Source organism: Martes martes (assembly GCF_963455335.1).
Source record: "Martes martes genome assembly, chromosome: 2".
NCBI lineage: Eukaryota > Metazoa > Chordata > Mammalia > Carnivora > Mustelidae > Martes > Martes martes.
The window spans coordinates 55,958,505-55,980,334 of NC_137889.1; the positions used below are offsets into that span (position 1 = coordinate 55,958,505).

The following is a 21,830-nucleotide window of genomic DNA, read 5'->3' on the forward strand; positions in this document are numbered from 1 at the left end:
GAACAGTGTGAAGCCTTGAATGTTTTCTGGTGTTACCATCCCATCATCGTCCGCACATCGTTGCTGCACCTGGTCGCAGGACTCAGAGCCCAGGGCGCTTGCTCCCCGTGCACGCACCCCCAACAAGGGCGGCTCGCACCCTCCCAGGGTCCATCCTCAGCAACGGGTCCTGGACTCAGACCAGATGCCCAAGGATTTCTGAGGTGAGGGCGCCACCTGCCGGCCCCGCTCAAGCCTCCCCTAAAAGGCAATGACCCTTGGGTCTGCGGTGTTGTTCTTGAGGCCTGGGCTCGGTTTCCACGGATCCGCGAGTCCCTCGCCGCGTCACTCATGCAAACCGCCTGTGTCACGTAGTGAGGTCCAGGCTTGTTCCCAGTAACGACACTGCGAAGGTCAGATCTCATAACTTTATTACGAAAAAGTCCCAAAGTGCTGGAGCACAATCTAGATCAGGGCAGGTGGACGCTTCTCTGAACGGACATCTCAGAGGACCCAGTCCTGCTTCTGGGGTAGCAGAGAGCGAGCAGGACAGGGGCGCGGACGGCGCAGGTGGGAGCAGTGGGACTCCCCAGTCACCTGTAGCCGACTTCTTGCTTTTGGCGCCAGCTCAGGGTTGTTACACGATGCCAAACGTTTAACAGTGTGCCAGGCGTTTGCCAGGCACTATTCTGAATATCTTACTGGGGTTAACGAATGTAATCCTCTTGAGGAACATACGAGGTAGGTACTATCATGGTTCTTCCCCCATGGTACAAGTAAGACAGCAGAGGAACAGAGAGGCTGAGTGACTCACCCAAGGTCACACAGCCAGAGAAGGGTTGGACTGCCATTGGATGTCCCGAGTCCATGCTGTGTGATCCACCCATCCAGCCGCCTCTACCTCTACTTTCCTCATCTGAGAAATGGGCGTACCAATTCCTCCCTGCCTTTCCAGGCTGGCTGGGGCTGGAATAAAAGCTGCGAGGTGAACATGCCTGGTCAGTTCTACAGGCTGGGCCGCAGGTGTGAGCCATCCCTGGGCCTCGAGGGCCCCGGACGTGTGTCCCTGCGCCAGGGCCTAGGGCTGCAGCTCGTACTGCTGCTCCGTGGCGGTGTGGAAGTCCTCGAGCACTGACTGCAGGAACTCAAAAGTGGGCCTCTCCTCCGGCCGGCTCCGCCAGCACTCGGCGATGATACCGTGGTACAGCTCCGGCGGGCACGAGTCAGGGCGTGGCATGCGGTACCCACGCTCCAGGCTGCGGATGACCTCGGGGTTGCTCATTCCTGCAGGCCGGAGGGGACCCAGAGCGCGGCTGAGGGGCGGCGGGAGCCCGTGAGGCCCAGACCACCACATCCTCCCTCGCGGGTCACTGGGCTGCCCAGTTGGTGCCCCTCAGAAACAACTCTTTATTCACATGTCATTCCTCCGAGAACAGCTGGAGGGGAGGCTCTGGGTTGTCTCCTTAGTGCGGGCAGTTCCTCCGTGTGTGGGACCCTGTCTTGCTTACCTGCCATGGGCACACAGCCCAAGCCCCTCCCTCGCTGGCCAGGTGCTCCGTGAAGATGCACTAGCCGGCTGAGGGAGACCGCTGGCTGTAGGCTGCTGAGTCGGCCAAGCCCCTTGGCGGCCGGGTGAGGGGGAGGGCTGGGAAGTTGTACAGTCAGAACACGGCTTCCGGGAAGTACATCCAAGGTGCAAGGCCAAAGGAGAGACAAGCTATCCTCAAGTGAGAACCAGTTTGGAGTGAACTTGAGTTCAGACACTGACCTTCACTTAATTCCTGGTTTGGGGGTTTACTGACCTCTCCTGAATGAAGGGGCACAGCCCTGTTGCCAAAAGCAATGTTGAAGAAGGGGCACAGAGCCTCTGTCCCCAGAGTGACATGCATGAGTCTCTGTTCCAACTGAGGGGACCCCATTCTGGCATAGATGTGGGCAGCCCCAGGCACCAAGGATGGGATATCTATCATGCAGCCATTTCTGGAAGGCAGGGAGCCCATCTAGTCATTGCGGGACCAAGCCACCTACCTGGATAGGGTACACGCCCATAAGTGACGATTTCCATCAGGAGGATTCCAAACGACCACACATCTGCTTTGATGGTGAACACCCCAAAATGGATGGCCTCTGGGGCAGTCCACTTGATGGGGAACTTGGCACCTATGAGAAAAGCCACAGGCAGCTTTGTGAGGCCATGACCAACTGTCCCTATGCACCTTCCCTCCCCCCCTTTAGCAGGGCTTGGACCACCATCTCTGTACACAAAGAACCACTAAGACCCACTAGGACACATGAGTAGGCATGTTGAAGACACTAGGGGTGCACAGCCCAAGAGACAATCTCTGTCACCCTGTTTGGGTCTTGGTTCAATGGGCTTCACAGGGCAACCCACATGTGTTTCCACCTGGGACAGAAGAGTCATTTCCACCTCACATGTTTAATAACAGGAACTCATGGTTTGGGCAAGTCACCTTAACTGGTCCCTGCCTTTTAATCCTTACCTGCAAAATGGAAATGATGACAACGGACTTGTGTGCCTAGGTGGGAATTCCCTAGGAGGGAATTCCAATCCCGCTGTCCCATGAAGCCCCCTGGGGAGCTGCAGCCTGGTCAGCATTTAGAGTAGACAGCGTACAGCTCAGCACGGGATTACCTCCTTCCTTGCCCTGCTTTCTCGGTTTCCCCAGCCAGCCTGAAGCTTCCTCAGGGAACAAGCCCTATTGATCCTTCTCCTGTGCCAACTGATTAATATGCTTGGCTAATATTGCTTGCTAGATTGCTTGATACATGTATCTGACCATTTTAAATCCTCTCATGAAGAAGATTTTTTTTTTTTTTTCCTCATGAAGAAAAGCAGAGTGCTCTGTGGAAACCCTAATTCGGGTATAAGCATTTGCTGCCTGCTCATGCTTCAGAAAAATGTTTTCCATAGTGTGTTCTGGGAAACCCTAGACCTGTGGGAGGCTTATAGAAGCCAAATGAAAAAAGTACCTTGGGCTCAAATTAGTTTTGGAGAGACAGGTGAAGCAAATATATACTGTTTCTTTGCTGCAGGACTTGTCAGTGCCTTTCACATGCTGGTGTGCACCAGGACTCTCCAAAGAGGGTCTGAACGGCCTATGCAGCATCTCCAAACCTACTTCATCACAAAGCCAATCCTCATTAGGCACTAGTGAAGCCCCTTTACGGAAATGCTGATCTACCTGGGAGTGAGGCCAGAACTGGGAAAACCACGAAGCTCTGCTCTGAAGTGGCAAGGAGAAGCACAAGGGGGTTTAGGGGGTTGGGGAAGGTAAGGCCCAAGGTCTCCTTTGCAGATGGGGGCTCCGCCCACCTTCCTGAGCAGTGTATTCACTGTCAATGATGCGGGCCAAACCAAAGTCCGCGATCTTGCAGCACAGGGTCTCAGACACCAGGATGTTGGCTGCCCTCAGGTCGCGGTGGATCGAATTCATTTGCTCGATGTACGCCATTCCTTCGGCAATCTGAGGGAACAAGCCACACAGTGAAGGACAGCGTAGGGACCTCCAGGCAAGGATGGAGCCCAACCAGCGTGCCCTGCAGAGCCGCTATCAGGAGAGGAAGGACCTGCCCACCTATCCGGAGGGCTGGTCCTCACCCCTCATAGCCTGGAAGGGGCAGGAACACTTGGAGGTCTGTGTTTGTGTTTGTTGGCAGATGCATAGGGGGCAAGGGGTGCTGCTGGAGAAGGAGAAGGAGCAGATTCCTGAGTGGAGAAAACTGGCTTCCACCACTCTTCAGCTGACTAAACCATAGACCCCAGCCCTCGAAAAGCCCAGAAAAGCAGAGACGCAGATGTCAGAGCCAGAGCTGCCTGAACCCCTCACCCACTTCTCTCTCCTTCCAAGTGTCTGCGGGGGAGGAAGACAGCAGAATGAAAGCAGGAGAAGAAGGTCTTTTAAGGGGCTGGGGGAGAAAAGGGCAGGAAAAGAGGGAAAGAAAGGGTTTTATCTCCTCGCCAAGTCAGCAGCACTGTTCTGGAGCAGGGAGCCTTGGATTGGAGCTGCTTAAGCTCTCTGAGGGGTCCCTGTCCTGACCTGGAACATGAGGAAAGGGGTCTCCAGGGTGCAGAGTTGAGGTGGCCATTACACAAGACATGTGGCCAGGGGGCTAACCAGGCCCTCAGAGGGCATGCGCAGAATTCCAGTGGCCCAGAGGCCGTTTCTGTTTCTGTCCCCCACCACCAGCACTGGGCCAGGAATAGCTGCTCGTGTGGCGCTTGTGTCTTGTAGTCGAGGAAACTCATTTAGGCTTTATTCTTTGCACTCCTGCTTGATGGATGAAGGAATCGAGGCAGAGCATAAAATGCCAATGTACCCCCAGACCAGCGATGGCAAGAGGGCAGCACCGGACTTCATCCCACTTCTCCATAAGCGTCCATCTGCCCTGGTTTATTCATGAATCCATTCACTTAGTCATTCATTTGCTCCTTTGCTAAATCATTGCATCAGTATACATTTATTGGTATGCTACTGTGGGGGCTAGAAAGCTGAATACCAAATATCTTGGATCTGGATAACATTTACCAGTACTCCTCCCATTAACAAATGCGTACTGAGAAGTACTGGAAATCCTACCAAAGGGGGGGAACAAGGTGCGAGGGAACCAGATGGGCTTTCAAGATGACTACACCACGCACGATGCTAACAGAAACTCGTGCAGAAAACGTTTTCTGCCCCTTTCCCATCCAGAGAAATCTGAATTGAATTTAACTTGGGTCTTGAACGTTGGTTAGGATTTTGCCAGATAAAATGCTAGGATTTTGCCCAGGTATTCTGGGTGAAGGCGACAGCCTGAGGGAGGGCTCATGGGTGTGACAGAACATCTGGGGGGACTGTGGGGCTGCAAAGTAGGGCACATGTTTATGGTTGTAGGGGGGATTTGCATTTCATCCTGCAAAGCAGGAAAAGGAGCGCCCAGAAGGGTCGTGTGTATGTGTGTGTGTGTCCGCACACGTGTGTGGTGAGACGCAAGCATGACTAGAATGGGGTTTAGAAGCTGTTCACTTGGGAGTTTCTGATTTTCTGGTTTCCTAACCCTTAGATTCTTGGCCACCCCTAGGTATAAATGCAGGTGGCTTTTCACATCCTTTGCCCCTGGGAAGACCCAAGATTCCCCAGGGACAGAGAGAGAGAGAGAGAGAGAGAGAGACAGAGGAGAGTGAGAAAGGCAAAGAAAGAAAGAAAGAAGAGGTGGCCACTCATCACTGTTTTGTGGTTTGAGGCTGGTTACCAGTGTTAATTTTCCGAGACCACTCAGCACCCTACCCAAACCCACCTGCGCTAACCTCAGTGGAAAAATGGCATGGTGACATCAGTTCCTGCACTGATACTAATAACAGATAATACCAGACAAGGTGGGGATGGGGTGGTGGTGTGGGGTGAGGGGGAGGTTTCCTCTCTGGAGGCGGATGTGTGTGTGTTTCTGGGTCTCACCGGCTGACCACAGACCAGAGCTTTTCTGCTGAGAGTTCCAGTTTTAGCAGACACACACACATTCAGGGCCATCAGATGTGTGTCCCTGCCAGTTAGCACCCTCGGCTGACATCCCGGGGAGGAACGACCCCTTCTCTCCCTTTCACTCTTCACCTCATGAAGTCTGGACTGTGATTCACCTGCTGGAGAAGGCATTTGTGGGCACAATCTGAGGAAGAAAGGAGGTCACGACACGCCTGCCTACACTGTCACATGGAATTCAGGTGAACTCTCCGGGTTTCCCACACCATCCGTTCTCCTTCTCTTCAGGAATAATTGGACTCATCTCACTTCATCCCAATGGCCCAGAATAAAGACTGCATTTCCCAACCTCCCTCGCAGCCTGGGTGTGGCCAGGTGACATGGTTGGGGGCAGGGAAAGAAATGTCAAAGTAAGGAGAGTAGGTGACTTCAGGGACATGTCTCTAGAAGGAAGAAGGTGGGAAGCCTGAGTGGCTCAGCTGTTAGAAGGAAGAAGGTGGGCTTAGATGACATGCTAAGTGCAGAGCAGATGGAAGAAATGTGGGTCCCTGTGTCTTTGAGGGAAAGACCCACTTACTTGCCCCCACACAGAACACCTCTGGATATTTACAAATTTAAACCGTTATTACTCTGTGTTTTCTGCCCTTCCCAGCCCAGCCTAAATTGAGTGGCCACAACCTCTGAATAGCCAGTTTCATGAAGGCACAGAGGAGAGGGTGGGGTTCTGGGTCCCTTTGGTCATCACTACTCCTGGGCTTTGCTATACTTGATAGCTCACAAACCTGGGCTGACATGTCGATCAGTCTGGGGAGGGACAATCTGCTACCTTCATCTGTCTTCAGGAAATCCAGCAAGCATCCTAAGGAAAGAGAAGTTGCAACCGTTCTTGTGCAAAATGAGCCAACCCTGGTTGTGCCGATCCCTCCCATGTGTGCACTGCCCCCAACCTGGTGTCAGGAAGCACGGGGCACCCTGTCAGATCTCCGGTACACAGAGAGCAAAACCACCCACAGCTGCAGAGTGCTTTCTGCTTTACAGAAATTCTAGTATCTGTTGTCAGAGCATCCCAGGAGGCAGCCACTGTGCTCCCAGCTGCTCAGAGGAAGTTCAGTTTCAGCAAGGGTCAGAGACACCCAGCCAGGGAGCCAGGAGCAAAACCTGATGTCCCGACTCTATATTCAGTGCCTGGTCCTGGCATGATATCCCACACCGTCTTCCTGTCCCCTTCACCCTTTGTTGGCGGAGATTCTGTCTCTGAGGACCAAGGGTGCAAAAAATGCCAGCACGGAGACCCCTGCCTCCCGGGGTTTGGTGCGGGGGACAAATGCAGCTCCACCGTGGCATCTAAGAACTGGGAGGGATGGCCACCTGAGGTGGGGCTGGGTGGGCGGCGGAGGCATTGTGCTCCCAGCTCAATGTAGGGCCCCCTTGAGGATGATTTCTAAGGAGTTAGGTTAACATGGCAGGTTAGGATCCTACAGAAGTGTTGGGCAATCAGGGTCACAGGAAGGGTGGGAAGGAGCTCATAGGCTGACCCCCACCCACTGCCCCATGAGATCTTGGCTCCACTGTGGACTTCCATGGCCAGCTGGCCTGATCTCTCTTTTCACCCATGATGTCATTTATGGTTGTCAGAGGTCCACGGCTAGTGAGTGGCAGAACTGGGACCAGAACTATCTCTGGATGCCCAGTTGAGAACTATTGGCAGTGCTCTGCCCTTCCCAGTGGGCATCAAACAGTGCTGGGCATAGAAGGTGCCCTCCAAAAATGTTGCCTGAAGTGTGTCTGAATGGGGGACACAGCTCTGAAAGAACCATTGACCCATATTGTTTCCCACTGTCCTTCCTTCCTGCCCCTCAGTCCTGTGGAAAACCTTAGATCTGTAGGATATTGGCTAATTGGTGGGGCCCATGGCCCAGGGATCCCTCACGGAGGTCCCCTCTCTGGCAGACCCACTGCAGCAGATCAGCCTCAGCCTTCTGGGCTCCTCACGCCTTGACTCTGCCCCTTCCCACCACGTCTGACGATGCAGCCCCATGCAGGGCACCACCTCTGGCCATGTATTCGGTCACGATGTAAATGGGTTCCTTGGTGACCACGGCGTAGAGACGAACTAGTCTCTCATGCTGGAGAGTTTTCATCATGTTGGCTTCTGCCAGGAAGGCCTCCGGAGACATGGTTCCCTCCTTTAAGGTCTTGACAGCCACTTTCACATTGTTCTTGTAATAACCTGAGCCGGGTCAGGGAGAGAATAAAGAAACCATTCAGAAGACCCGGACACTATGGGAGGTGATCACTTCACTAAAATGTCTATGAGCTCCCAGGAGCCATCCTTATTCTATAGGTGGAGGACTGAGGTCAGAGCTGCCCCCCTAGGATGGAGCCCTGGGCTTGAACGTTCAGGTCCTATAAGTGACAGATGAGATGGCTTTTCCTGCAGGATGCCAGCCTGTCTCAGCCTCATGTGCCTGACTGGAGCCTCAGGAAGTTGAGAAACTTCCCTGCCTGGAGGGGGGCTGTTTTACCTCCTTGCCCCTGCACCAGGTCTGTCCTGGTGTGTCGTGTCCCTTCTGTCCTCCCTATAGCCTGCCTCCTTTCCTGACCTGAGTCTCTTCCACCACACAATAGCTTCAGTATGGAAATGGGCATCACAGCCCATGGCAACACTGCTGAGGAGGCAGAGGTGGCTTGTAGACCTCTTTCCCTCCTTTCTGTGCCCTGCAAGTTTCCTTCCCATGTACCTCCACATTCTCCCCTCCCTTCATCAAGCCCCCCTATCCACACTGAGAGATAAAAGATAAATCATAATTGACACGCCCTTCTCAGGGGACCTTTGCAAGACCTATGTGGGGCTCCACACATAGGTGTTTCGGGCATCAGTCCCGGGTGCTGGAGGAGGGTTTGGGGACGCAGTAGGATCTCACCTGGATATCGTGCCTCAGAGCTATGGATCGGTCAAGGAATAAAATAAAACACTGCCTTTTATAGTCTGCTAGTGCTCTTGGTGAGTACAAGAGTGGTCGTCAGCTACATGTACAGGGACGTGGGAGCTCAGTGACCTAGTTCGTCACCCAGCTACAAGCAGTGGCTTGGTCTATTATTAGACTTCTGGAGCTCCTGGGTCACTGTTGACCATGTTGAACAGGTCACTTCCATCTGGCAAACCAAAGCTAAGAGGAGTTAGCCAGATGTTCAAGTTCACACACCAGTCCATGGCAGGCTAGCCCCAGGCAGTGAAAAGTGAGGGAGGGAACCAGCTAAGGTGTTGGGAGAGCTGGAGTCTGTTCCTACTGTACCACCGTGGTGTCCTGACAGCGGAGGGCAAGTCACTGCAGTGTCTTAGACTTGCCTTCATTACCTCATCTGTAAAATGGGTACCATTGCCTCTGGCCCTTCTCCCAAACAAGCTTTCTGGGGAAGCACAATACAGTGTGCATATCCCGAGCCTTCTGTGCTTCTGGACACAGGGCAGGGAGAGAGAGGCTTCTGGCTACCACATACTCACCCATCCAGACATCGCCAAACTGCCCAGACCCGAGTTTCCTGACCAGCTTGAGAGACTGCCGGGGGATTTCCCATTCATCCTGGGCCCAGGGGTTTTGAGGAGCCAGGCTCACACAGGGTTGGGTCAGCCTCTGGCATAAACCATCCCCTTTCTCTGCATTAGGGAAGAAGAGATGGGGCTGGAGATTACCAGAGTAGCCCAATCACAGGCCTCCCTCAGGAACCATATCCTTCCCAGCTGTGTCCCCTTCTTGTTTTTGCCAACCACACTCCCATGTCCAAGCACACATATGCCTGTGTTCACATTTGCTATACACACTCTCTGCTATTTGCATTCATTCTGCGTAAAGCAAGGCATGCTGTCATTGACCTCTCTAAGACTGAAAATCCTTGTTATGCTCCAAGTGGTCACATGCTGAGTGAGCCAGTAGAAGGGATTAGGGAAATCGACTTTGAATCACTATGCCGATATTTGCCCAGCTTTGGGATAACCCTCTACCCTAAGATGGCACCAGTGATTCACATGATCTTGAGATCTAGTGATAGATCCAAAGGCTCCTCTGCACCCCTGTCACATCCTCCCCTCTTACGAGAATAATGCTGCACCAAAGCCTGGAGTGTAGGGAAGGTGATGCGGGGGGAGATGTAATAGCCCCCTTCATCCAGGGATCGGATCTTGTAGTGTTTGATCATCTCCCCCTGGGTGGTCACATCCTTCACAGTCAAAGAAAAGGCACCTAGAGGAGTAATAAAGACACAAGGCATACAGAGGGAAAATCAGGGTTAAGATTTGGTCTTCATTTCAAAACCACCCAAATTCTGCCCTCCATTTTAACCCTTTCCACCATAGGTTACCTTTCTTTCATCTCAACCTCAACCCTCCAGAAAGCCTTCCCTATCCTCGCCACCCAACTCAGACCTTGATGTCTCTCTCCCAAAACTCAGCCAGGGAATCCCAGAACTCTGAAGCAAACATGCTGTCCCCCACTTGGGCATCTGGTCATTCAGGGACCCGCCTTTGCCGTGGACTATTTATTGAGAAATGTAGAGTTATTGGAGGAACCAGAGGATTGATTGATTCCTGGATTCATTCAACTCACTCATTCTAGCTGAAAAGGCTGGCTCTGCCTCCACAAGGAATAGCAAATACCAAATTTAAGCACTCATGTCCGTGGAGGAGAATATAATAAGCTATTTCCCAGGAATTCTGTTCAAGTTCATAAACATCTCTGCACCTTGTCATGTATATTACTGTCTGCCTGCAGGCAGGGATAGCAGATGCTAAAGGTTAAGAGCAATTTAGGAGGCAAGAGTTGCCACTGGAGAAACGTCTTTCCACGACTTGATGTTTTTATAAAATGTCTCTGTCCAGCTCTCTGGGTAACACGCCCGCTACTCTTAATGGGAAGATGAGGAAACTGAGGCCAGGAAGGGGAATGCTAGTGGCAGGCTGAGAGTTCCCCATCCTCCGAGAGGACGCTTTTGCGGTAAGCGATACAAAGCTCCACCGCTAGGTGTCAGGCTCGGACGCCTCTTCTTCTGGGTGTACATGCCTGGTTTTTCCGCGGTGCTGTTTGTCTCCCTCGCAAACCACCTTTCCCTCTCAGCTCCCTTAGCTATTGTGCCTCTCATCACCTACTTACAAACCAAGCAAGATCTGTGTGCACCTTGCTGTCGCCAGGCCCATCCCACGCCCGCGACCGCAGCTCCACCCTGCTCGGTACAAACTGTCTCTCCTGCCTCGCCCCGGTAAGTGCAACCGGGTCTCACTATCTAAGAAACAGGAGAGTGGCTCTAATGAGTTCATTGAACCTCGCACCACCCGGGTAGTGAGGAAGAGGGCCTTTCTTCCCCCCTCCTCTTTTTTTTTTTTTTTTTCCAGCTGGACTTCGTGTAGGCTGCATCATAAGAAGCCTAGGAGACCCTGCTCTCCTCCCCACGATGCTGCTACCAGAGCTCGTGATTTAGGGCTTCCAGCTTGCCCGGGGTTCATCCAAGGGCCTGTCCCCCATTTCTTTTCACAGTTTAATATTCTTCTTATTGATATTCCTCCAAATACTTTCAACTGCTGGTTCAGGGCTCCCAGATATTGAGATTTAATGCCCACAGAACTGTCTGCCTTCAGACTGGGAAACTAGCTGATCCTCACCCAGGTACCCATAAACAGAGGTTTGAGAGGCTAAGAGACGACAAAGGCAATACGGGGTGAGAATTCATTTCCCCGGCTTCTGGGGGCAGCGTTCCTTCCGTGTCTTCCATCCGCTGGCTGCAGTTTTCAGATGCAGAGGGAGGGCACTTGATTCCGAGGAGCATGTGTGCACATGTGTCTATGTCCGTCTGTCTGTGTGGGCTTGATGAGGCTGGGGCAGTCCTGCAGCCCTGCCTCCAGCTGGCCAATTTCCAGCTTGGACTAGCTTCCCCATGGTGGGCAAGGACAAGAGGGGTACCTCCACCTTTAGAGAACCCCTTCCTCCATCCTGAGGTTGGGCGGGGGATCCCTTTCTTCCAGAGGGCACCTTAACAATAGACAATGACTAAGACATCATGTCCAGGGCGAAATCACATGATTCTGGGACTTGTGTCAACATAATAGAGGTGGGTGGGAATACACAGAAAATAGGATTGACTGAGAGATCACTGTCCAAGCAGAATGTTGCGTGCAAGGGGTTCCATTATACTATTCTCTCTACTTCTGTACATATTTGAAATATTCTCTAAAAACAAAACAAGTATGTCATCTCCAGTGATTCCCAAATCGCTTCTTGGTCAGAGGTGCTTTGTCATTAAAATGGAATAGTGGCGGGGCGCCTGGGTGGCTCAGTGGGTTAAGCTGCTGTCTTCGGCTCAGGTCATGATCCCAGGGTCCTGGGATCGAGTCCCGAATCGGGCTCTCTGCTTAGCAGGGAGCCTGCTTCCCTCTCTCTCTCTCTCTGCTTACTTGTGATCTCTCTGTGTCAAATAAATTAAAACATCTTAAAAAAAATGGAATAGTGGCAATATGGCAATATCCACATATAGATATATATGGATTTAATTCATCCACTGGTACATTTCTGGAAATTTTGTATAGAGCACCCAACTGACCAATGCACCCCTCCTGCTCCTCAACCTGGCCCTGACCCTTTGAAGGGCAGGGAGGCATCAGGATCTCCCCTGAGCCTCCCAGGGTGTAATGAGCAGCTCTCTTTGTCCCATGTTTGCTGCTCTGGGGCTTCCGCTCGCTGTGGTTCTCAAGCCGTGATGGAGCTGGAGGACAAGGCTGGCAGGGTGCTCCCACTAAGCAGAACCTTTGTCTCCTCTCATTGCCCCAACCACCAGCCATCATCTCTCCCCTTCCTCCTCTGATGTCACTGTCACCACCTCTCTTCCAATTAAAAATTGGCCACAAGGATGTAAGAGGTCCTTATGTGCCATGTCCTGATGAACAAAGGCTTCCTTCATGTTACTCAGGGAAATTCGCCTCCATCAGCTCACAACAGGCCAACCGGACACATTGTAGACCTTGTAAAGTCTCTTAGATGATTTGGGTTCTGATCCTCTGATCCCTGTTCACTGTTGGCCTCATGGGAGTCATTTCTTCCCTTAGGGACTCCGTTTCTTCATCTTTCAAATGGGGCTATTGGCTCAGCATCCCAAAGATGGCAAATATGTACCAGGAAGCATATATAATAAGGTTCAGAGCAGCACGTTCATAACAGCCGCAGCTGGAAACAGCATATGTCTCCCAACATTAGAAAGGAGGAACAGCTTACAGAATATTCATACGCTGGGTTCTGTAGAGCAGTGACTGTGAACGGACCACTGTCCTCAACAACATGAGGGCACCTGTTATGGGCTGAATTGTGTCCCCCCCAAATTCCTATGTTGGAGTCCTCCAGTAGCTCAGAATGTGACTCTATTTGGCAATGGGATCTTTAAAGAGTAACTATTGAGGTCATTGGCAGGGGTGGGGTGTTGACTAATCCAACATGGCTGGTGTCCTTGTTAGAAAAGATTAGGACACAGACTGAGGATGGAGCAGGTCAGGACACAGGGAGAAGGTGGCCATCTACAAGCCAAGGAGAGAAGCCTCAGAAGAAACCAATCCTGCCGCCACCTCTATCTCAGACTGCCAGCCTCCAGCACCACCATGACACAGTATATTTCTGTGAAGCACCCCCAGTTTCTGGTACTTTATTACAGCAGGCCTAGTAAATTAATATAGACTAACAAGCAATGTCAAGTGGAAGGGACAAGACATACAAAAATAAAAATAGTACGATTCCACTTGCATCAAGTTGAAGAATATGCGAAACATGGGTGGTAAAACCATAAGGAAAAGCAAGAAAAGATTTCCCTGAAAGTTGGGGCACCTGGGTGCTCAGTCGATTAAACATCTGCCTTCAGCTCAGGTCATGATCCCAAGGTCCTGGGATAGAACTGGCATTGGGCTCCCTGCTCAGTGGGGAGTCTGCTTCTCCTTCTGTCCTTCCCTCTGTTTGTGAGCGCTCTCTCTCTCAAATAAATAAATAAAATCTTTTAAAAAATAAGAAAAAGAAAAGAGGATTTCCTTAAGAGTTGAGATAGCCATGATTTCTCTTGGGGGGATGGGTAGGTTGAGTCAGAAACAGGCACAAGTGGAGTGGTGAGAGGGGTTGTGGATGTCTGGAACGTTCGCTCTCCTGTGGCGGCACAGGTGTTTCCTTGTTATGATTCTGTAATTATACCCTCACTTATAAATTATGCAAGTTTTATATGTTTTATATGTCATAACAAAAGGAACTTTAAGAAGAAACAAAGGAAAGAAAACCAAATGAAAGAGAAAGAGAAAGCCCGGTGGCCTGCAGGCAGCGGCAGAAATGTTTTGGTCAATCAGGGGGTTGAATCCATGAGTGCTCCCCATTCTCCACAATGGCCACCCCAGTCTTTCATACCCAGCCACGGGCCTTTCTCCAAACTCTGTTACCTTCCAGGTACCTGTAAGTGCCTCAGCTGAGATGATTTCTAAGGGGTCTATGGGCTCCCAAATCCTTTGATTCCAAAACATGGCTCTGGGTCGCTCCCTCTCTTCAGACCCCGCCAGCCTCAGTGTCCCCACTGAGCCAGAGATGATGCACAGTGGCTTGGGCGGGAGCAGCCCTCTAGCTGCCTCTCCTGCTTGTGCCCTGTACGTGTCCAGCCCAGCCAATGGAGACCTGTTGGCACCTCAAGCTCACACCCAGCTTCTGGACACTAGATGGGCTGTCCAGGCAGGGCCTGAACTGAAAGGGAGACAGGAGGCCCGGAAGTCTCTAGGTTCCCCTGGCTGGCATTCCCAGAAGCAGCCTCGGGGGGGCTTCCTGGGGACTGCACAGGAAGGGTGCGCTGGGCTGGGCGCCATGCTTACCTTTGTTGGTTTCACTCTCTCTGATAAGAAAGGAGCCTGCCTTATTGATTGGAGCCAGAAGCTGCCTCTCAGCATCTTTCCGGCTAATTGATCTAAAGAACCATCTGGAAAAGGGAAAAGGCAGGCAAACCTCAGAGGCCGACCATATTCCTTGGAATATTCTTATCCATGCCTCCCTTCTAAGCTGTGCACCCCCCCGCCCCCCAAAATAGCGTTTTCCTGTTTTCAGGTTAACCCTGAAATAACAACACTCCTCCCATCTTGATTCATGAAATGCCCTTTGGCCCCTGGGCTCCCTCTTCTTTTTACTTCCCATCAGTGGATGGACTTACTGCTTTCTTGAACTGAGAACATTTTTGGGTGCCCTTTGTTAATAGTCTGGGAAAATATACCCAACCATCTTCCCTCAAAGCAGCCCCTCCTTGAGGTCAAGTCTGAATTCCACAAAGTGCTGAGACCCTCAGAGTACAGATTCCTGCCATGTTCCTCTCAAGCAGGGACCAATCAGTGTGGAAGTTAGTGCCCATGACCCCACACACTGTTCCAGGGAGAGGTGCAGGCCTGGGAGTGCCAGACAGAGAACCCTCCCAAGGGCGACCGTCACTGGATGAGGGATACCAGGTGAGGCCATTAACCCAGTTCCAGCACTTTGCTCATGAGTTTAACAGACTCTCAGCTCTTTCAGGGAAAAAGCCCCATCCTACTCATTTCTACAGCTTTCTCCACATGTGGACAGAGTCAGAGTCTGGGTCCTGTTTTTTCAGTGCATATTGTAGGAGGGAAAGAGTGACTGGTGCTGTGCAGAAGTGGGTTATGAGGGTTCTGGGGAGTACTGCTTTCTGGAGGTCAATTCTGACTGAGGCCACCACGCCGTGAGTACCCCTGAGTCCTGCCCATCGGAGGCCCTGGAGGAGAGGGAGCTGATCATCATGCCTCAAGGTTAGCTTGCAAGGTCATGGGCCTGCAGGGACGTTTACATCCAAATAAATCAGGGGAGGAGCAGTTCCATTTCACAGATGGGAAGAGGTGAGCACAGAGGGGTGGTTCCCTGAGCACCAGGCTGTCTGCGTCTGTGGATGACACTTCCCCAGCAGCCCCAGTTATGTCCCTTTCTAGCTCTCTCCATGCTATGCTCCCAGACGCTCACCTTTCAGCCCCTTCTGACCCCTCCCTGCCCAGCAGCCCCCAGGGCAGAAGCAGCAAGTGGGCCTCGGCTTTGAAGGGCCCTCCGTGTGTCCACCTACTTTTCCACTTCCAAGGTCTCCACTCGGGCCACAAAGTTGCTGGGCACATAGCCTTCTCTTCCAGTGATGAGAGACCTGGCCAACCACCAGTCTCCAACTCTACAGAGGAGGAGGGAAAACCAAAATGGCATAGTGACTCCTGTGGGTATCTCTGGGGGGGGGTGCTCACAGCCCTTCCCCAACTCTGATCCCATCCCTGAGGCAGAGGATGCATGGAGGGCAGATGAGAAGGAACTGATACAGTTGCTCAGTGGGGGGGGGGGGGGGGTGCTAACTTGCTGAGCATCTCACAGACTGGTCCAGGGAGGAAGGGGTAGGTGAAGACTCCAGAGGAAGAGTTTGTCCAGACAGCCTGACCACGCCAGAGGGCCCCTGTCCTCCATGAGTAGCCTTCCTCTTGGTTAATGGGACAGATTGAGAGTTTAGTGAGTGAGTTGGGACCAGACAGGAAAGACAATAGCAGGAGGAGGAGTGGGCTGCCCAAAGGAGGAGCCGGGCAGCCCACGTGTGGCCAGAAGGTTGAGGCTTTTGTGCTTTGGGCTCAAGGCCATTGCAGAACTTCAAGAACAAAAGCAGAAGCTCTGGGCTCCACAGAACAGAGAGAGAGCAGACTTTGGAGGAGTTTCTGAGAGGGAGCCCTAGAAATTAAGTAAAGATGATTTCATGAGCAGAATCCTGTGTGAGGTCCTGGCTGGCAAGGGAGACACACAAATCTGTGGCGGAGCAGCCAGGCAAGCGCTGTGCCCATCAGGACGGCTTCATGGAGGAGGTGATGTTTGAGGTAGTTTTGAAGGAGAAGTAGGATTTTGACAGTGGAGTGGGAGATAGTGAATGGACGCCACCTTGTGAGAAAGACTTTGGAATGGTAGATAGAAGGAGAAAACTGGGTCAAGGTAAAAAGAAATGGTGGGTGACTGGACTGAGGGCAGAGCGATAGAGGAGATACTCATGGAGGGCAGGGACGGGGTGGTGTGAGGAGGTGGACGGCTGGGTGGCTGTCCCACTGTGATAGGGAGCCTCAGAGTCCCCTGACCACAGGACCGCATTCCAGGAACTTACTCCTTCAGTATCTGTAGCTTCTCCCCCTTCAGCATCTGCAGGTCCCTGTCATTCACTGAGCTGTAGTCATACAGAGCCACCACGAAGTGCTCCTCTAGAGGGAACAAGGAAGAGATGTGCACCTCTTGGGCCCAGTAGAGTGAGGGCAGGGACTGGATGAGTCTTGCTTGGGCCATCTCTGGCTGCCATGAGGTCAGGAGGACACAGGGACAGAGGGGAAGCTGTGGCGTGCTTTCTCGCTCACTGAGGCAGCAGGGGAATCCCCTGTCTACCAGACTGACCTTCTAACCTTGCTGCTGGGAATAAGGACAGGCTGCCCCTAGAGTCCATTCTGTCATCGCTTCTGGTCTCTACATCAAAGCCCTAAGGCCTGGCCAGAGCTACCCTCTCAGGGAGTGGCTAGCCCAAAGATTTAGGGAGATTGGCTGTACTGGGCTGAAGGCTGCCATCCCAAGTTTGGGAATGAGCGTTGGCTGATTCCTTATTGCTTCAAAGTCACATCAGCTTCCCTTCTCTTCCCCTTCCTCAGCTGCCCCTCCCCACCTCTATTCCAAAGGGGGTAGTGGTCTTGGGAATGTGGCTGTTGTAACCTTGACCTGTAACTGTGGCCTTGTGCTCCTGGCAGGTGGTACCCTGACTTGCTGCTAGTCCCGGGAATGGACATCCGAATGGCCACTGTGAGTAAGGAGGGCTTTTCTGCCAGCTCTGGGGAGCCAAGAGCTGCTGGAAAAGGTCACTTGGAGACCACCTCACTCACCTGGGAGCAGAAGACTCAGCTTTGTCACCGATGTGTGGTGTGACGACTAGTCACTTCCCCAAGGGGGGAAGAGGGGATTGGAATAGATGACAATGCCCCCCACCTCCAGTTCTAAGATTCAAGTCTTTGCATCAAAGGTAGTTAGTTTATTGCTTTCTCCAGGGCTTCCTTGCTGGGGCCGTGAACTGCCCCCCCCCCCCAAGTAGGAAGTGAAGGACGAGTCTTGGGATAATCAATTGTGAGCCCCAGCAGGATTAGAAACACTAGGTAAGATAACTCATCTGGTTTCAGCATTTTGTTTGGGAGCTTGACAGACTCTGAGCTCTCTCAGGTTGAAGAGCCACGTCTTATTCAATCTGATAGCCTCCCCAGTATTTGGAGAGAGCCAGGCTCTGGGTACTGTTTGCTCAGTGCATGCTGGGTGAGGCAATGAGGGACCCAGGCTGTCAGAGCTCCTCATGCTCCTGCATGCCAGTTCTGAAGAAAGCAACCATCCTGTGAGCCACCCCCTCCCCAGGCTCCAAACCCCTGACCCAGGAGGGCCATGGTCACTCATTACACGACCCCCTACTGTCCTACCCACAAGAGTGGCAGTAGAGACGGGGTGAGGGAGGGTGGCGTGAGTGGTCAGAAGGCCAGCAGCAGCTTTGGAAAGTGGGGAAGTTGGGGAGAAAGATAGTGCTTTTTATCTTTCTCGGAACAGACTCAGGGCAGGAGGGAATACGCAGACCCATCGGCCCTTGCCCTTTGAGGTTGGGAGTTAGAATCTTTGAAAACTTGGTTTTGTTTTTTATGCTGTTTGTATTTATTGTAACATTTTTCTTTTTGTCTCATTTATAGTTTGTAGTTCTTTTTGAAAAACAAAACACAAAAACCACCCAGGCTCAGATACAGGAACTGGGTCTTGGTTCCCGGAGGGGTCTCCATGGGCAGGTGAAGCCTGGGGCAGAGTTGGGCCACACCCCTCGCTGTGCCTGGTTTAGTTGCCTCCCCCCATAGCCTCCACCTCTCTGACCCTGGAGGGCCTCCCCTGTCCTCTCCAGGAAGCTGCTCCCAGCTGGGTCCCTGTTCTGCCTGCACAGATCCTGGGCCCAGGGCAGATGGCCTGGAGAGCCTCGGCTTCAAAAGCAGTCCCTTCTTACCTTGGTCTGGACACGTGTCCGGAGGTGCAGGAGCCAGGTGGTTAAACAGCACCTGCAGCAGAAACACACACACACACACACACACACACACACACACACACACACACACGCTGCAGTAGTTCCACACCTCCCAAACCCAAGGCCTGGGCTGGGAGGCTGTTGCACCTGTCACCCAGGGGCTCTATAGGGCATATTTCCCTAAAACTCAACAAATACATCCCTAGGTATATACCCTGTAGAGAAACTTCTGCATGTGTGTATCAGGAACCATGCATGAGAATACTCCCAGCAAAACTACAATAATACATAAGAATTGTAAAAGGTGGAAATCGTCCTTAGGACTAATGACAGAAAAATAGGCAAACTGGGGCACAGTCATGCAAGGAAATGCTATGCCACTGTGGGAACTTGTGAGCTCCAGATATGCGCATTAATGTGGATGAAGGTCACAGACGTAACGGAAGATCTGACAACCACGTCTCAGAAGAACACATGCTGTTTAATTCGATGGAAAGTTCACAACCGGCAAAAGAAACTAAACAGTCTTTAGGAGTATATGGACATGTGATGATACAAAACCGCAAGCTAAGGAATGATGAACACATTCAGGGTAGGGGCCTGGGGTGAGGGATGGACTTGGGTGGGGACAATGGTCACTGCTCCTGAAGACCAAAGGGGCTGTGCTGGGTATTCATTTTATTATCCTATTAATCTGATGGACATGTTATGAGTATTTTTTGTCTGTCTTCCATATTTATTGAACACAATTTTGAAGCAACATTTTGCCACAATGTACATACAGCATGGCTCCATTGAAAATATAAACACATAATATAAATAATATCGACAATAGGGTCTGGGAACAGGGGTTCTGTAGTGCTAACTCTGGGTATCGCTGGCTAGTGGGATAATGAGTGTTTATAATTTTTCTTCACAATTAGAATATATCATATGATTTCTTTTTTTAAAGTTAAAAACTCTGGGGCACCTGGGTGGCTCAGTCAGTTGAATATCTGCCATCGGCCGGGGTCGTGATCCTGGGGTCCTGGGATCGAGTCTTGCGTCAGGCTCCCTGCTCAATGGGGAGTCTGCCTCTCCCTCTCCCTCTGACCCTTGCCCCTGCTCATGCTCACTCTCTCCCTCTCTCAAATAAATAAATAGTCTTTAAAAAAATAAAGTTTAAAACATTCCAGCCTCTATACTTATTAGCATGTAACTTTGGCGATATTACTCAGTCTAAGTCATCTGAGCCATCATTCACTCATTCAACAAGCATCTCATTGCTCTGTGCTAAGTTGAGACACAGATAAAATGCCTTGTTTGTCTAAGAAATGGGATTAGCAATCCTACGTCCCATCAGGTCACTGTTGGATTAAATTGTGGAGCAGTTGAATGTGCCCCTGGAGGCAGAGAGCAAGAGAGCAGGTTCCAGGCATGACTCCCAACTGCCCCCAACCAAAAAGGGATAGGTGGCCAGGTGGGGGAGGGGAGTGTCACAAACGGGCATCTAAAAATGCCTCTTTGGAATGTAGTAGCCTTTGTGGAAGGGTACTAAGTGTTTTGTAAACAAGCCAGAAATCTCAGGCTCCAGGGGAAGCTGAGGGTTTGCTGGAGAGATGTGGCTAGTCTTAGGGTTCCTCATTCCTGGAGAGTAACTCCTTGGAAGGTGGGCAGCAGTGCTAGGAAGGGGACTGTTGTCCAGGAGCTTCTGGGTAAGGGTGGGGGCAGCAGACGTTGCTGAGTGCCTCAGACCCATTCCCACCACACCCTCTTCTCGAGCTGATCTGTTTGATTTCTTTTTCTCTTCAAGGCTGCCCTTGTGAAATGAGAACTGGCTAAGAATTACTGGGGACTGCACACGCCCGGTTCTGTGCTAAGGGTAGTACGTTATGGAATTGCATGGTTGTCTATACATCACATATTGTTACCTCCCTATCAGTAAGGCACTTTCACTTTACCCATTTTACAGATGCGGAAACTGAGGCATAGGGGAGTTAAGTAACCTGCTTCAAAGCACACAGCTATTCAATGTAAACACCGGCACTCTGGGTGTTAAACATCTTCTACTACACTGCCACACCAGCACGACGTGGCTGCCATGTTTGGTGGCAGGGGAAAGGGGCAGATTTGTCAGAGCCCTGAATTATCTAGAGATGGCCCTGGTGCTGGCTGGAGACAAGCATGTGCTCTCTGCTCTTCTTCCTCCCCCTCCCTTTCCAGCTGGGAACAGCCATCACTCACCAAGGGTGGCAGTGGTGGGGGATCTTTGCTCTGGGTGCTGACCTTCACAGGACTCCATCGGGCCTTACTCTTCTCCTTCACCTGTTTTTTGCTGCTCACCACTCCCATCCTGTCAGAGAACACACAGCGGACTGGTGACGTGAGTAGGCCTTCAGAGCCTCAGTACAGAAGAGCTCCCCCAACCCCTTCCGGATGGCCAATTAGAGAGAAGAGGAGGAGGGATGGAAGTGGGAGGGCAATGAAAGTCAAAATCAGAACATGCAATCAGTTTAGGGCATCTGGCAGGCTAAGCTTGCATTGTCTTTTTTCCCCCAGAACAGGAAGAAGTGGTCCAGAGAGAAGGAATGACTGGGTTTAGGACACAGAGATCATCTGCCTGAGCAAACTTGCAGAAACTGCTGGGGTGGACCCCCGTGCCCTAGGGACAGGAGCCCTGGCATCCAGAAAGTGTCCGATGATGATTCTGGTGGTCTGGGTTCTAGTCTTCACTTTGCCACAGTCTGCATTGCATGGGAAGGTCACGTTCCTCTCCCAGCCCGTGTAAGAACATGTCTGAGGTTCTTTCCCGCTTAATTTTCAGGTGAGAGGCTATAAATTCAGGGCCCAGGGATGGTTCAGGCATCTGAGACCAATTGCCTCTTCTCAGGAATCTCAGAGAAACTTCCTTAGAAGTGAGAGAAATACAGCCAAGATTCTTCTTGGGTAAAGGATCATAGAATGACAGAAGTGGGAAAGATGCTAGAGACCACAGCCAGCATCACCAAGACATCAACACTGCCTCCGTTCCAGGGCTGGTTCTTTAAGAAGGGCTTACACTTGACCGGGAACTTCCCAAACACTGTCTCCGTCATCTTTTTCACTTTAAAGTAAGCGTAAATAGGCATTATCACTGTCCCAGACTGAGGTTTGACATGTTCTGTAGTTGGTTCATGGGTCACTTAACCTTTGAAGAGTCAACTCTGGAGTCCTGGCTGACCACTGGCTACTACACTCCGCCTCACACCTGGCCCATCCCCAACAGGCAGACATTTAGAGGAAAGGACCTTGAGTTCCTGCTCTTGT

General features: G+C 51.6%; 1 protein-coding gene across 1 annotated transcript; it reads right to left on the bottom strand.

Moving 5' to 3' along the window:
* Positions 1 to 394: 394 nt before the first annotated feature.
* BLK (BLK proto-oncogene, Src family tyrosine kinase) lies at positions 395 to 20,876 on the bottom strand (the record flags this gene model as incomplete). The annotated part of the gene is made up of 12 exons (XM_080796816.1): positions 395 to 1,263; positions 2,008 to 2,139; positions 3,314 to 3,464; positions 6,239 to 6,315; positions 7,507 to 7,686; positions 8,962 to 9,114; positions 9,551 to 9,697; positions 14,326 to 14,429; positions 15,570 to 15,668; positions 16,629 to 16,722; positions 18,528 to 18,579; positions 20,769 to 20,876. The coding sequence occupies 12 exons, from the start codon at positions 20,874 to 20,876 to the stop codon at positions 1,058 to 1,060; spliced, it is 1,503 nt and encodes a 500-aa protein (XP_080652942.1). The 3' UTR covers positions 395 to 1,057.
* Between the last annotated feature and the right edge of the window lie 954 nt (positions 20,877 to 21,830).